The following is a 13,237-nucleotide window of genomic DNA, read 5'->3' on the forward strand; positions in this document are numbered from 1 at the left end:
ATAAATCATTTAATTTATGATGCACTTGACTTGATATTTACTTGTATTCACCATATATTTGCAATGAGACAAAGTTCATTATAGAAACCTACGTGGACAAAGAGACAAGGGTTTCCAAACAACAAAGAAAATGATCCTTTGCTATAAGCCTTGGTTAATTCTGACTCAGGACACAGAAGTTACGTCTGAAATTATAAAAAAAGAAAATTTCTCTTAATATAAGTTAGTTTAAACACATAGCGATTAGTTCACTTTAGCTTTTAAACAATACCTTAATATCTTCCTGATTTACACCCACTCAGCATTTACAAACAAACACTAAAATCCATATCTGACCTATGAACCCTGTGGCAATTGCGCTGCATGTTCTTATCCACATTTTTTTTATCTTTGCTTGCTGCCCACCTATCACCTATGTTCTGATTTGTCAATAGGAAAAAAGATTGCTTCACACCGATTTCATCTATACCCAAACAATAGAGTTAAGAATTGAAGAGAGGAAAATAAAATATATTATGAGTAATGTGATTGTAAAAGAAAAGTAATACGTATATGAAAATAAAATGACAGAAAAAATATTTGTGGATATAAAAAGTTGTTGTCAATAAACTATAATAATATAGACAACTTGGATTGACACAATCCTCTTCAGCGTTCTTGATGCTTCTATTTATAAGTGAGTCTCTGTTGGTCTTCCCAGCATACCATTAGCAACCTATCCTATGATAATTTGGAGATGTTTTTTTCCGTTCCACTGTCTTTAATTTTTTTATTTTTATTTTTAAAAACCCACAATAACATAACATGTGTCTACACTTCATATTATTAATTTTAATCTTTTGTTAACACTTACATTTAGGGACTGACCGATGGGGGTAGTCGCATCCTAAGAAAACTTATTATTTATAAAATACTATATAAATGTTGTTTTTTCCCTTCTCAATTTTTATACTAATTGTTCTAACTATTAACTGCTAATTTTAAATAATGTGTTAAATTTTCGCGATTCTTACCTATTTTTTTCTGGTTTTACCCCTGCTTCTAATGAAGAGATAGAGAAATATGTAAGTTATTTTAACTGAGTAAAATAAATGAAAAGAAAGAATGTATGATATGTTACAGAAAACTAACACTTTAACTTAAAAGGGAAAATATAACTGCATAACTATGAAAGTGTAGGTTGTATGGAATGTAATGTTTGATGGTCAAAAGCAACTAGTAAGTAAGTTCAGTGTAGTTAGGAATGTTAAAATGAATGAGTGATTAAATAAACTTTTAATTAGATTATAAATATATACAATCATTACATAAAAAGTTAAGGTATATCCCATTAGAAAAAAGATACTTAAGCCTTATCTTAGGTGATAGACAGGTCCCGCCAAACAAGATACTTGCGAGACCTTAACGTTAGGACAACGCTAAGTAAGGCGAGTCAACGAAGGAGCTCGTTAGTGTCCATATAGGCTTAGTTAGGCGTATGGGTCAATACTAAGGCCCAATAGAGCATAGATAAGGCCCAAATATAATAGATTTAGGTTTAGGGTTCAGCCCCACTATAAAAGGCTAACCCCCATTCATAATAAAGAAGGTTCTCTCTTATGTTCAACAATGGCTACCATAAACCCTAGAGAAATGTCATCATTGTTCATGTAAGAACAGGTGATATAGTAATATATATATGGAGAAAATAGTTAGAAGCACATATAAAGAATTGACCAAATAGAAAAGGTCCAATAACTGATTTAAACTAGAAAGACATCTAATATATCTTAGAGATGCATAGTTAAAAAAGGTACTTGAATATTGTTGTCATTGGCTCATTGCTAACAAAAAAAAAACATTCATTTTACAAGATTAGTCCAAGAAAGAAATAAAGGAATGAACAAAGTAAGACAAGATCAGTATCGCTCATTTTGTGCTCGCTAAATTTCCGCAAAGAAAAAAGAAAGGAAACGAACCTAAAGCTACGCGCAACGTAAGGAGCACCTAGGAAACAAAACGCAAAGCCTCCTCCTCGTTCTGTGTTTCACTAAGGACATCATTATTCATTCCATTGTGTTATGCCTCAAAACATTTGTTTGGCTGTGTGAGTAAATAAACTCAGCCTGTGAAGGCAAGGCATTGAGAAAGAGGAAGGAGAATTCCATTTTTCTCAAAAGGATTCCCTTCCTTCTTTCTTGATTCATTTTTTTTGTTTTGTTAATTTGTGTTAGCTGAATCTCTTAATTTAAGTTAATATTGGTTCATTTCCAAAGAATATAAGAAGCAATGAGGAAAATGTGTCCTAATTTTGACAAGGTAGATGGGTTGGAAACGGTTCTTGAGGTTCCAATTCCTGAGGAGATGTTGGGAGGCAATGGCTTCAATCGGTGGCAGAACATTCGAACTCTCATGAACACTGATAAATCATCATCCTCATTACCCTCAAACAATGAATTTTTGGCATTGCTTAAGCTTGTTGGTGCCCCCCTCATTCCTCTTCAGGTTCAATCCGACAATACTTTGACTCGCCCCCTCAGAGATTGTTCCATTGTAAGCACGCAAAATCAATTCCGTCACTCCGAAACTATTCATATAAGCTTAATTTCATTATTAGTTCTATGCTTAGAATCAATTTGTATAAAAATAATCCAAACAGCCATTATACGGTAGACACAGACATATACATAGGCCTAGTGCATTACCAATAGGATTCAGATTACCTTGAATCCATCGAAATTATACTATAGTATTTTCAATTTTTAATTAAAAATCAAACCATTTCCATGCCTAAAATTTCACTAGCTTTTACATTTGAGTAGTTTACATTTGATCTAACCCAGTCTTAGTGTATTCTATGGTCATTCATTATAATTAACAATAGTTTCATTGAATGAGCAGAGAGATTCTACAGCTAAATACATAGTTCAGCAGTACGTGGCCGCCACCGGAGGAGTAGCAGCATTGAATTCACTGAAAAGCATGTATGCAATGGGGCAAGTGAAGATATATTCATCAGAGATTCATCAAGGTCAATGTGAGGATGAAAGTGTTCAATCAAGAGGTAAACCTGAAGTAGGAGGCTTTGTACTGTGGCAAAAGAACCCTGATTTATGGTTCTTGGAATTGGTTGTTTCCAGTTACAAGGTCAGTGCAGGCAGTAATGGGAAGGTTTCGTGGAATCAATCTTCTTCTCAACCTTTTCATGCAAACAAAGGCCCTCCAAGACCCCTTCGTCGCTTCTTCCAGGTACCGTGTTTCATGAACCGGCCATCCTAAAAGCCTATGAAGTGAAAACACTTGATTTTATATTGTATTTCTATGTGCACAGTCAAATCCTTCAAATTAATACATGATCCTCAATTGTTTTTTACTTCCTTGGTTTGTATGTGGTTGTTATTGCCAGGGGCTGGACCCAAGGTGTATAGCTAACTTGTTCCTAGACGCTGAAAGTGTAGGAGAGAACACCATTAACAATGAAGTATGTTTCATGCTCAAGATACAAACAGAACAACACATCCTCCAAGCACAGAGCACCTCCAACACTGAAATTATAATGCACACAATATTGGGGTACTTCAGCCAACGCACTGGACTACTTGTCAAATTTGAGGACACAAAGTTGGTGAAAATGAAACCTGTTAAAGGAAAAGACTCTGTTTTCTGGGAAACAAGCATAGAGTCTATGATTGAAGATTACAGACATGTCGATGGCATTAGCATAGCGCACAGTGGGAAGACAGTAGCCACACTTTACAGGTATGGCACGTCACATAATCACAAGCGGATGATCGAGGAAACATGGAAGATCGAAGAGGTTGATTTTAACATTTTGGGGTTGTCTATGGATTGCTTTCTGCCACCCTCTGATTTGGAGAGAGATCATGATGGTGCAGAGCAAACAATAGGAATGGGTTAGGATTTTGCTTCATGTTACTCTCAGCTCCTCAACTCTAGGAAGTGTAAATACAACTTAGACAAGTATAGGTGAAAGGAATGTTTTGTATTGGTTGTGTCCTATACTTGCAATATAAGTGATTCACCTTTTTTTAACAAGGAACTTTTTGGTGACAGGAATGAATTTTGTGTGGCAATTAAAGGAGTTTAGATACCAATTGAATACAATGTGCAAAAACTGACTTTCATCCTAGTCCTAGTTAATAATAAAAGTTCTGTTCACTTTTTTGCATCAGTGAGTGGTAACGACTTTTATTTACACTTGTGCCAACTGAATCCAAAGTTAACCCTAAATCATTTCGATAGTAGGCATTTAAACACTACCAGTATACTGATGAAGGTCTCAAGAACCAATGAAGAAAATCAAAGGAGTGGTAATAAGTTAAGCCTGATTTGGATTACATCTATCTCATCATAATTAAACATCCAACAATGCTAAATTAAGATGACAAAATTGCTTCAGCAGAGATCCAATTAATGCTTCTGCTGTGTTAAAAAAACAAAAAACAAAAAATCCTAAAAGAGTTGATTTACAAATTACAGCCAAAACACATGTACATGTTCCACAACAACCTATGTTAATATTAGTCTTCTACTGTCTGGATCTCACCCATCATGATCCGGTTACTTACGACATTGAATCCCAAAACTGCAGCACTAACCTTTTTCCCTTTCTTACCCTTCTTTCCACCTTTTGACACAGATACCTCAGTGTGTCCCATAGCGCGTAAATCTGCATTTCCAGATATCATGCCTCCAGCTACTTCTCCATCATTCTGTGTCTGAAAAGCGATTTTCAAAACATCTGGTGGTAGTAACTCCATGTAGTTGAGGAATTTTTCAATGAATTCATGATCAGGATCATATGTTCCGAGGTTTTCTATCAGAAACATCTCCGCTTCAGATCTGGATTGCTTCAAGCAAAACTCAAGGAAACTTGTATCTGCCACCCCAAGAATTATAGTTAGAATGAAATTAAAGATAATGGGACCACCACATGCCTGACTAAACATATTTGTCACGCAACATTCTTAAATCAGCCTACATCTGGATTAACCATCAAATAATAGAAAAGGAATTTTAAGTCTGAAATGGTTCGTACCTTTCGTCCCAATAAGCCTGACACACTCATTCTCACACCAAACTCTGAAGTCCATGGCTTCTGAAAATTTCAAAAAGAAAAAATAGCTCATTATCTTTAGACCATCATCAATGATACAATCAGAAGTGGGAAAAGGCTCAATTAAACAGAACTGCCAGCAAGTGAAATGAAGAATGTAGAAACAAATAATGAGCTATATATCCTTACCAGAATTCTTAGTCATGGCATCTTTTTTTGATTTCAGCAATGATTGAGAAGAGGCAGGTGATGCTGATAGAGACTGCTCTGTTAGTTTACTACTCCCTGATTTTTGTCGATTTAGTGGTCCCGGTGAATTACCTTTCACAGGAACATTCTTGGAACCCCAGCTCCCCTGGCTTGCAAGTTGAGGGAAACCTGACCTGCTTACAAACAATAAAATGAACACTGAATCAAGTTGCCCATCAAGATGCTGCATGTTTTTCTAAATACAACAATTGCACATGTATAGTGTCAATGTCCAAGGCAATCTAGGAATAATAAGTGTTCCCAAACCAATATATTAAAGTGTAGTGACCATAGTGTATCATGCATATAGCAAACAGTAATGGCAATACAAAGAGACAGAAGTCATACTGCTTATTTTCTAGCTTGGATTGCTCAACTGGACCCCAGAATAAGTCATCATCCCCTTTGTGTTTTGATTGAGAAGCTTGGGAGTTTATCTGGCCAGAAGGTGCAGCTTTCGACGGAGATGAAGCTGAAACTGTCCATGAAGGACCACTACTCCGAGCAGCTTGGGCAGGCTGTATTTTCTGAAGGGTAGACACTTGGCTTGGGGGGACTGCAGAAGAAGACTTTTTCTCCTGCTCCTTTAGAATGTCCCTTAATGACAAGGGTTTAGAAATCTTAGCAGAATCAGTACTCCATGCAGGAGAAGGAGATGGGCTTGTTGGTTCTCCTTTCCATAGAACAAAATCTCCAAGAGAGGGTCCAGAAGGTATGGCAGGCAGTTGTTCTTTCTCCTGCAGCAAATTGCGGGAGCTTTTTCCCTTTTCAATGGGACTTGAACTTATCGGCACTTTAGAAGCAGCAACTGGCAGTGAGACCTTAGACCCTGAACCCTTTGATTTTGAAGACTTTTTCCGGCTTCTTTTAGTGTCTTTAGCTTCAATGAAGTCTCCTTCATCTATTGGTTCTGAATGGACAGCTATATATTGTGAGGACAGTAAAATGTCTGGAACCTCACCATCTCTTTCACTAGATTTTTTTACATCTTCTGCCAATAGATCATGTAATTGGCTTTTCTTGCTTTTGCTATTTTGAGGAGTTTCAGGTTTAGCCAGATATTCTCTGTAAGTTTCAACAGAAACCTTTGAAGAGTCTGGATTAGCCACACCGCCAACCCAGGGAGTTGTCAAATTCAGGGAATTGACAGAAGCAGTAACCTCGGCAACAGGCATCTCCATCTGTGCCTTTTTTTGCTCTTCCTGTTGAATTTCTAATAAAGACTTCGCCTTGAAACCAGGAGCAGGTTTCCAAGCTCTCCCTGAAGGTAATTCATTATTATGTGTGGCAAAAGAACTTCCTGCCTTCAGATCACTCTCAATGACAGTTTCAGTGATGCTTCGTGAAATATTAGCAGGGAGACCACCAACTACTTGATGATCAGCTGCCTCAGAGGTAGCAACTCCAGATTGACTATCTTTACTTCTTGTTCCCTTAGCTGCTTCAACCTTGCCGACTTCCTTTAAATTGCTTTCACTATAATTTGCATTTTCAGCTTCTGACTTCTTTGGCTGCTGCAGAGTCACATTTTTTAGCAATCCCTTTGTTTGATCGGAAGACTGGGATTTGGAAGATTTTTGCTTCTTAGATTTTTTTTCATTAGCCTTCTTAGGTACAAGTGCTTCAACATTTTTTACATCCACTACAGGGGGCTCAACATTTGAGCTGTCTCTTCCAGCCTGCTGCTCTTCAATACTATCAGAATTGATCCCCGCATCCTTACCAAGATGACTTGCTAGTGGTAACTGAATCTCACAATATTCAGCAGCAGACACAGCAACCGCAGGTTCAGCACATTGCACAGCCTGAGAATGCTCACCAGACTCAGAAATTGTACTCACAAGAGTACTACCAGACGTACAATTGTTGTCTGGCATCTGCTCTGCAGATTTAGCAGCACAGTCAAAAACAGAAAGAGGTTTCTGTGCAATGTCAGGTTCCTCTTCTGTTCTATTCTGCTCATGCAATAGGGAACTTTCAACAGAAGCTGATGCAGGCAATGTTTCCTGGTACTTTTCATTAATTTGCTCAGGAATAGCAGGGACCCAGTTATTCTGATGATTGCCGAATAATTGGTGTTGCAGCTGCACAGAAGATTCGCTGTTTATATTATAGCCAGTGTCCTGACTTACTTGCAGAGGTGAATTCAAAGAACCATTATTACGCTCATCATGCACATTGTGAATCGGAGTCTGAGAGCTCATCGGAAAAATTTGTTGAGGTGGTTGAAATTGAGAAGAAATCCCATGCAAATTCCCCCCTGGTATTCCACCTCCCTGCAGCTGTCCATAAGATAAATTGCCAAGGCGCTGGTGAGACTGATGGTCTTGAAGCACTTGAGAAAGCAGTTGCTGTTGTTGACGTAGTAACAACTGTTGCTCCTCCTGCTGCTGTTGCTGCTTCAGTAATAGAAGTTTATCTAACATAGGCATCTGCTGCGTAGGAGCAGTTGCCTGAGAATGCAACTGCAGCAAGTATTGCTGTTGCAACATATTTACCATTTGGGGATCTTGCGATAAACCGGAAGAAAGTAATTTCTCTGCTGCCAAAATGCTAGATGGATTATCTGCAGTTTGTGAAATGAAGTTATTTAAAGGCAATTGGTTTGGTGCTTGCAACCTTTGTTGATGAATTCCAAATGGCATTTGAAGAAAATTCTGATCATGATGCAAGTCAATCTTATTCTGAAAGGGATTCAATCCACCTTGTATGGGATAATTTGTCCATCCAGGAACACCATTATTCAAACCAGTGGATGCCCTGTCGGATAATCCTTGGATGATTGAGAACAACTCAGAATTTTGGGACTGAAACTGACGAGAATTGTCACTCAACGAAGGCAAGAGTTTTGAATGTTGTGATGCATCTGGAACAATGTCTGATTTCGGCGGAAGAGATGGAGCTTCTACCCCTGGCCAATATGGATAAGGATTGGGTAAGGACCTCTGTCGTTCAAGTGCCAGCCTTTTGGCCAGCAAGTAAGGATCGCTTCCACCATCAACTCCTGACGGGCCCATATTACCAGAATTATTTCCCATAAATCCTTGTAAACCTTCAAAGCATACACAACATGATTAGAGTAAAATCAGAGAACCTCAGTACACAATCATCAGTGTATTGAAGATATTGTGGAGAGAAACAATAGTGCACATCAATACATTAAATATTCAAATTATTGGGAAAAAAACAGTACTAACCTTCTGGCAATGTCAGACTTTCAAGTGTGGGACTGCTCTTGCTACCAGACATGAGTGACTCCAAAAACCTATTTTCAGCTTCTGTACCAGAACTCTGTCTATGTATGGAATCATTTCTCAACATCCCAGCCTCACTCAAACCAGAATTAATGTTTCCGAAGATACTGGAATTTTGCCAACCAGGTGCCTCTGTAGAATCAACTTTTGTTGAAGAAAACCCAGGTGGCGGTCCACCTTTAGCTCGTAAATGGGGCATGGCATCACCAAGTTGCAACCATGGTGAGTCAGGAGCTGCACTTTCCAGACGAACTGGTAAATCAATACCAAAATACCCAGCCTCTAACCATCCAATAATATCAATTCCTTTGAATGGGCCCTGAACTCGACCCTGAGGATCTCTATAAAAAAGGGATAACTCCTCTGGAGAAGTCTGTGGAACTCTCCTGGTTTCAAGTTCACTGTCCAAAACGCCAGTTAGTTGCCTCTTAACAAAGGAATTTTCACTAGATAAGTATTCCAAATTATTGTCCCACTGAGAACGAGGATCTTTTGGCTGCTGCGACCAGCTCACATCTGAGTTTCTTGGCCTGACATCACCAAGCACATTTCTGCTATCATGCATGAGATTGCTTGCATGTGCACCCAGGGGTGTGGCACGCCATGCAGCAGGAGGATGAACAGAATTATTTTCTTCAAAGGTTGATTCTCTATTACTTGGCACCTCATCAGCTACTTTGTAAGAACCTCCATCTTCACCTCTATCTATAAAGATAAAGTATTAAAAACTCCTCCAGATACACAAAAGTCTGTCTTCATAGTTGTTAAATGCAGCATTGTATAATATATTTAAGTGGGGGGAGAAAACTATTCGAGTTACAGACATGCAAGTGGAAATCAAATAAGATGAGATAGACAATATAATAAACCTTAGCAGATGCCAAAAAAGGGGGGTCAGAACCACTAGTGAGATAATAGCAACCATGCACGTGCGAAGACACTCATCAAACCCATTAACATTAAAAACAAAAGGCTTAATTGCAACTTTGGTCCCCGACGTTTACCAATGCCACGATTTTGGTCCCCCACCTAATTTAATTACATGGATGGTCCCCGACGTTGTAGGCCGTGTGCAACGTTAGTCCTACTGTTTATTTCTTAATGGAGGAGGCTTACGTGGACGTCCAGTTGGAGAGAGAAATGAGGTATGAGGAGAGAGGGAAGCACGTGAGTATCACGTGACCCTTATATGAACCCATTATACCCAAACCCCTGACCTCCCTGGAACGAAGAAGGTAACGCGATTTAGATCCCTAGGGTTTCAGATTTAGGTATAATGGGTTCATATAAGGTTCACGTGATACTCACGTGCTCCCCTCTCTCCTCAGATCTCCTTTTTCTCTCCAACTAGACGTCCACGTAAGCCTCCTCCATTAAGAAATAAACGGTAGGACTAACGTTGCACGCAACCTACAATGTCGGGGACCATCCATGTAATTAAATTAGGTGAGGGACCAAAATCGTGGCATTGGTAAACGTCGGGGACCAAAGTTGTAATTAAGCCAAAACAAAAACAAAATGTAAAGATCGCCTTCAAAATACATAGAACAAAATTTGAATAGTAATGTATCATGCCGAGGTAATAAATATACAATTTCCAGGATAGTCAATGTCAAGTGGTCAAAACCTCCCTGCTAAAGCAATCTAGTTCTAAGTTTCTAAAACTAACCACCGTAAACAGTAAACACGAATCTGTGAAAGCTTATATTCTTAACATACCTTGCACAGATGCATTTCCAAGCTTCATTCGTCTAGAATGTGGATATTCTGTTGAGTTCCGTCCATCCTTTGACACCTGAGGTGCACTGCTGCTCAATATTTCCCCTTTGTCAATGCCCATTAAGACAGACTGTTCAAACAGAAAAGTAATCTAGTAAACCACTAGAAATGACAGTGGCATCCAGAAATGATGTAAATTTAACATCAATTACCAGTTCCTCAGAATTTGGTTCACAAAGAGCTAGAGGCTCCACCAGTTCATCCTGCGTAAGAGGAGGTACCTGCAGAAAATCATCCACTAGTTTTCTATCTGTATGCACATCAGTCACTCTATACACATCAAGCATATTAGTCCTAGTGTATCTAAAGGGACGAGCTTCTCCATGCTCACTTTCAAATTTATCCAATACAGTTCCAGGGTATTGAGAATGCATATAGGTGCTATTTATAGAGCTACCACCAGAGCCAAGCCGAGCACGTCCGAGAGTATTGACAGGAGGTGTATCCTCCCCACGGCCCCTCCCAGAGTAAAATGCAGGCCCTTGTTTGTTAGGTGTCACATTCTGGTTATGGGGAGACTCTACCCTTCCACGGCTTAGTGAGGAGTTAGACCTCCATGGCCGATAATGATCCCCTTCCTTTTCATCCTTGCTAGGATAGGAAATGTGAGACAAACCTTTGTCCATGCTCTGATCACCATTTTTACCAGAGTCATTCCATTTTTCACGATGAGCTTCAAGCTCCTTATCATCTGGACCCCAGCGCGTGTTCCACTTACTCTCACGCTTCTGATCAGTGTTCATGTCTCTATTACCTGAATCATTCCATCTATCAGGTGTACCACGACGTGTTTCTCCAAAGTGCCTTGCGGATGGGTTTTCTGCCCATCGGTCCACTTTCCGAGCATCACCTTGGTCCTTGTCTCCATCCCTCCAACGATCGTTGCGCATGGAGGACTTAGTGTCTCTTTCTTCATCCCGCCAACGGTCACGGCGCCCATTTTCAGAGTCAAGCACGGATGGCCTAAAGACATCCTTTCTCTTATGGCCATCAGGGACATCCTCTCCAATTCCAGATGTCTTAACAGTCTCAGAGGGATTGTCATATGCCGGAGTAGAGAACACATGGTTTTCCTGAGTCAAGAGAAATAAAAAACAGAAACAGGCTTAAAAGCAATTATAAGCTATTTCTGGAGTGATGTGCACACACAAAAAATCAAAATAGTACATTTTACAAAAGTACGAACAGACTAAAATAAAATTCCAGAAGTAATAAGTAGTGATTACACACCACATTTCCTGTTCCAGGTTTATTCTCCCCTGGCTTCGGCTGAAGCCACTGCGGGGAAAGTGGAATCGGATTGTCAGAGCCTTGGAAATCTGCCATATGCGATAGAAGATCAGTTAATATAATAGAATGGAATATTTTAACCAATCTTAAAATCTCTCCAAGTATATCTAGTAGCAGTAAAAGTATTGATGCAAGTTTCGCAAAAAACAGGAAAGCATACGAGATAGAAGAAAAAAAAATTGACATTTGGCATAAGCAATTAACCGTTTTTCCATCTATTGTTCCTTCAATTCACAAGCAAATAGTAAAAGCACATGCAAAGAAAAGATGCCAACCCTTCTAAAACTCTTCTTGTATGCAAATCTACTTGAAAGGGCAAACCAATCAGTTGTTTGATTATGTTGAGTACATCAATCAAAGTGTTGGTGAAAACGGAAAACCAGTACGAATAAAAGATAAATTGGAAAAATGAGGTAGGAAAAGGACAGCAGAGATAAAGTTACCCAAAATTGGCAAATGAACAACACAATAAATCTAAAATTGATATAAGTGATTAAGCTAGCTAGCCTACAACACAAAACTGGGAGGGGACAATAATACAAATCCAAAAAATCTGCATAATCCAAAAGAATTCCAGGAAAAAAATCAATGAGTCAGAAAGCAAGTGCACCATCAATAATTTCAGGAGAGCAGGACAAGGACAACTCTATGCATGCTGCAGTATATCAAACAAAGCCAAATGGAATCATGAGGCAACACCCTAATCTTAATCTAAAAGTGGAGTACATGAATTTTAGCAAACAAATGTGGTAATAAACAAATAACTCCAATAAAAAATTTCTAACAGTAAACAAAAGACCAAAATTTTCGGATTTCAGACACAACAAAACAAAAGTTTCCAGCTAAAAACCCTAATAGCGCTTTTCATTGCAAAAAACCAGTGATGCTCAGTGCAGTGTAAAGATCTAAACTTTCAGAACTAAAGTTCCCATAGAGAACTGAAAAAAATAATTTTTTTAAATGGGCCGAAGCGGTGGCCACGAACAAGCAGTTAACAGAAAGAGTGAGAAATGAGCAGAGTGCAGAGAAATTGATGAATTAATCAAATGGGTTTTCGGAAACGGGAAGAGAAAGCAAAACCCTAAGTGGAATTGGGATGAGGAATATGAATAGGTGAACAGAAGCTAGGGTTTAGGGTGGGGGATGAGAATGGAGAGGGAATCGGAGAGAACCTTTGGAGATCTGGAAGGGAGGAGGTGCGGTGGAGATGTGGAGGCGAGCGGCGGAGGAGCGGTCAGACATGGTGGTTGATCGGCGGCGAGAGAGCAAGGGGAAGTTGGTTGGTGCTATAGCGCTATTCGATTGAAGGAAGGAAGAGGGTAAGGAAGACAACAAGGGGGAGAATAGAATATAAGTTAGTCCTCAATTTGGATTATGAATTAATTGAATGTTTTGGTCCACGTCACCTACCTTAATTGGGATTAAGGACCTCTATCCATATCTATTTGGTGTCTTATATTTCATGTAAAGATGAGGTTTTTTTTTATAAGCCATCATGTAAAGTATTAAAATATCTCTACACTCTACCTCAAATAGGGCGGGTACAGATATTGAGGTATCAATATCCATGGATACTCACGCGATATATAAAGTATTAAAATATATTACA

General features: G+C 39.0%; 2 protein-coding genes across 2 annotated transcripts; one reads left to right on the top strand and one right to left on the bottom strand.

Moving 5' to 3' along the window:
• Positions 1-2,028: 2,028 nt before the first annotated feature.
• Positions 2,029-4,056, top strand: LOC130727726 (uncharacterized). Its single transcript, XM_057578961.1, has 3 exons — positions 2,029-2,532; positions 2,881-3,228; positions 3,386-4,056. Exons 1-3 carry the CDS (start codon positions 2,269-2,271, stop codon positions 3,896-3,898), a joined length of 1,125 nt encoding a protein of 374 aa, XP_057434944.1. The 5' UTR covers positions 2,029-2,268; the 3' UTR covers positions 3,899-4,056.
• Positions 4,057-4,290: 234 nt separating this feature from the next.
• LOC130727725 (protein ESSENTIAL FOR POTEXVIRUS ACCUMULATION 1-like) lies at positions 4,291-12,972 on the bottom strand. The gene is made up of 9 exons (XM_057578960.1): positions 12,801-12,972; positions 11,569-11,657; positions 10,491-11,411; positions 10,279-10,408; positions 8,503-9,264; positions 5,654-8,357; positions 5,246-5,439; positions 5,039-5,098; positions 4,291-4,879 (listed from the first exon to the last, which is right to left on the bottom strand). Exons 1-9 carry the CDS (start codon positions 12,868-12,870, stop codon positions 4,521-4,523), a joined length of 5,289 nt encoding a protein of 1,762 aa, XP_057434943.1. The 5' UTR covers positions 12,871-12,972; the 3' UTR covers positions 4,291-4,520.
• Between the last annotated feature and the right edge of the window lie 265 nt (positions 12,973-13,237).

This window comes from Lotus japonicus, chromosome 1 (assembly GCF_012489685.1).
Source record: "Lotus japonicus ecotype B-129 chromosome 1, LjGifu_v1.2".
Classification (NCBI taxonomy): Eukaryota; Viridiplantae; Streptophyta; class Magnoliopsida; order Fabales; family Fabaceae; genus Lotus; species Lotus japonicus.

What these genes read in the sequence shown, in the direction of transcription:
- LOC130727726 (XM_057578961.1), top strand. Translation starts at nt 2,269, where the DNA reads ATGAGGAAAATGTGTCCTAATTTTGACAAGGTAGATGGGTTGGAAACG. An exon ending in CCCTCAGAGATTGTTCCATT is followed by an intron (nt 2,533 to 2,880) that starts GTAAGCACGCAA and finishes TTGAATGAGCAG; the next exon opens with AGAGATTCTACAGCTAAATA. An exon ending in CCCTTCGTCGCTTCTTCCAG is followed by an intron (nt 3,229 to 3,385) that starts GTACCGTGTTTC and finishes TGTTATTGCCAG; the next exon opens with GGGCTGGACCCAAGGTGTAT.
- LOC130727725 (XM_057578960.1), bottom strand. Translation starts at nt 12,870, where the DNA reads ATGTCTGACCGCTCCTCCGCCGCTCGCCTCCACATCTCCACCGCACCT. An exon ending in AACCTGGAACAGGAAATGTG is followed by an intron (nt 11,412 to 11,568) that starts GTGTGTAATCAC and finishes CTCTTGACTCAG; the next exon opens with GAAAACCATGTGTTCTCTAC. An exon ending in TGCCATGACTAAGAATTCTG is followed by an intron (nt 5,099 to 5,245) that starts GTAAGGATATAT and finishes TGAAATTTTCAG; the next exon opens with AAGCCATGGACTTCAGAGTT.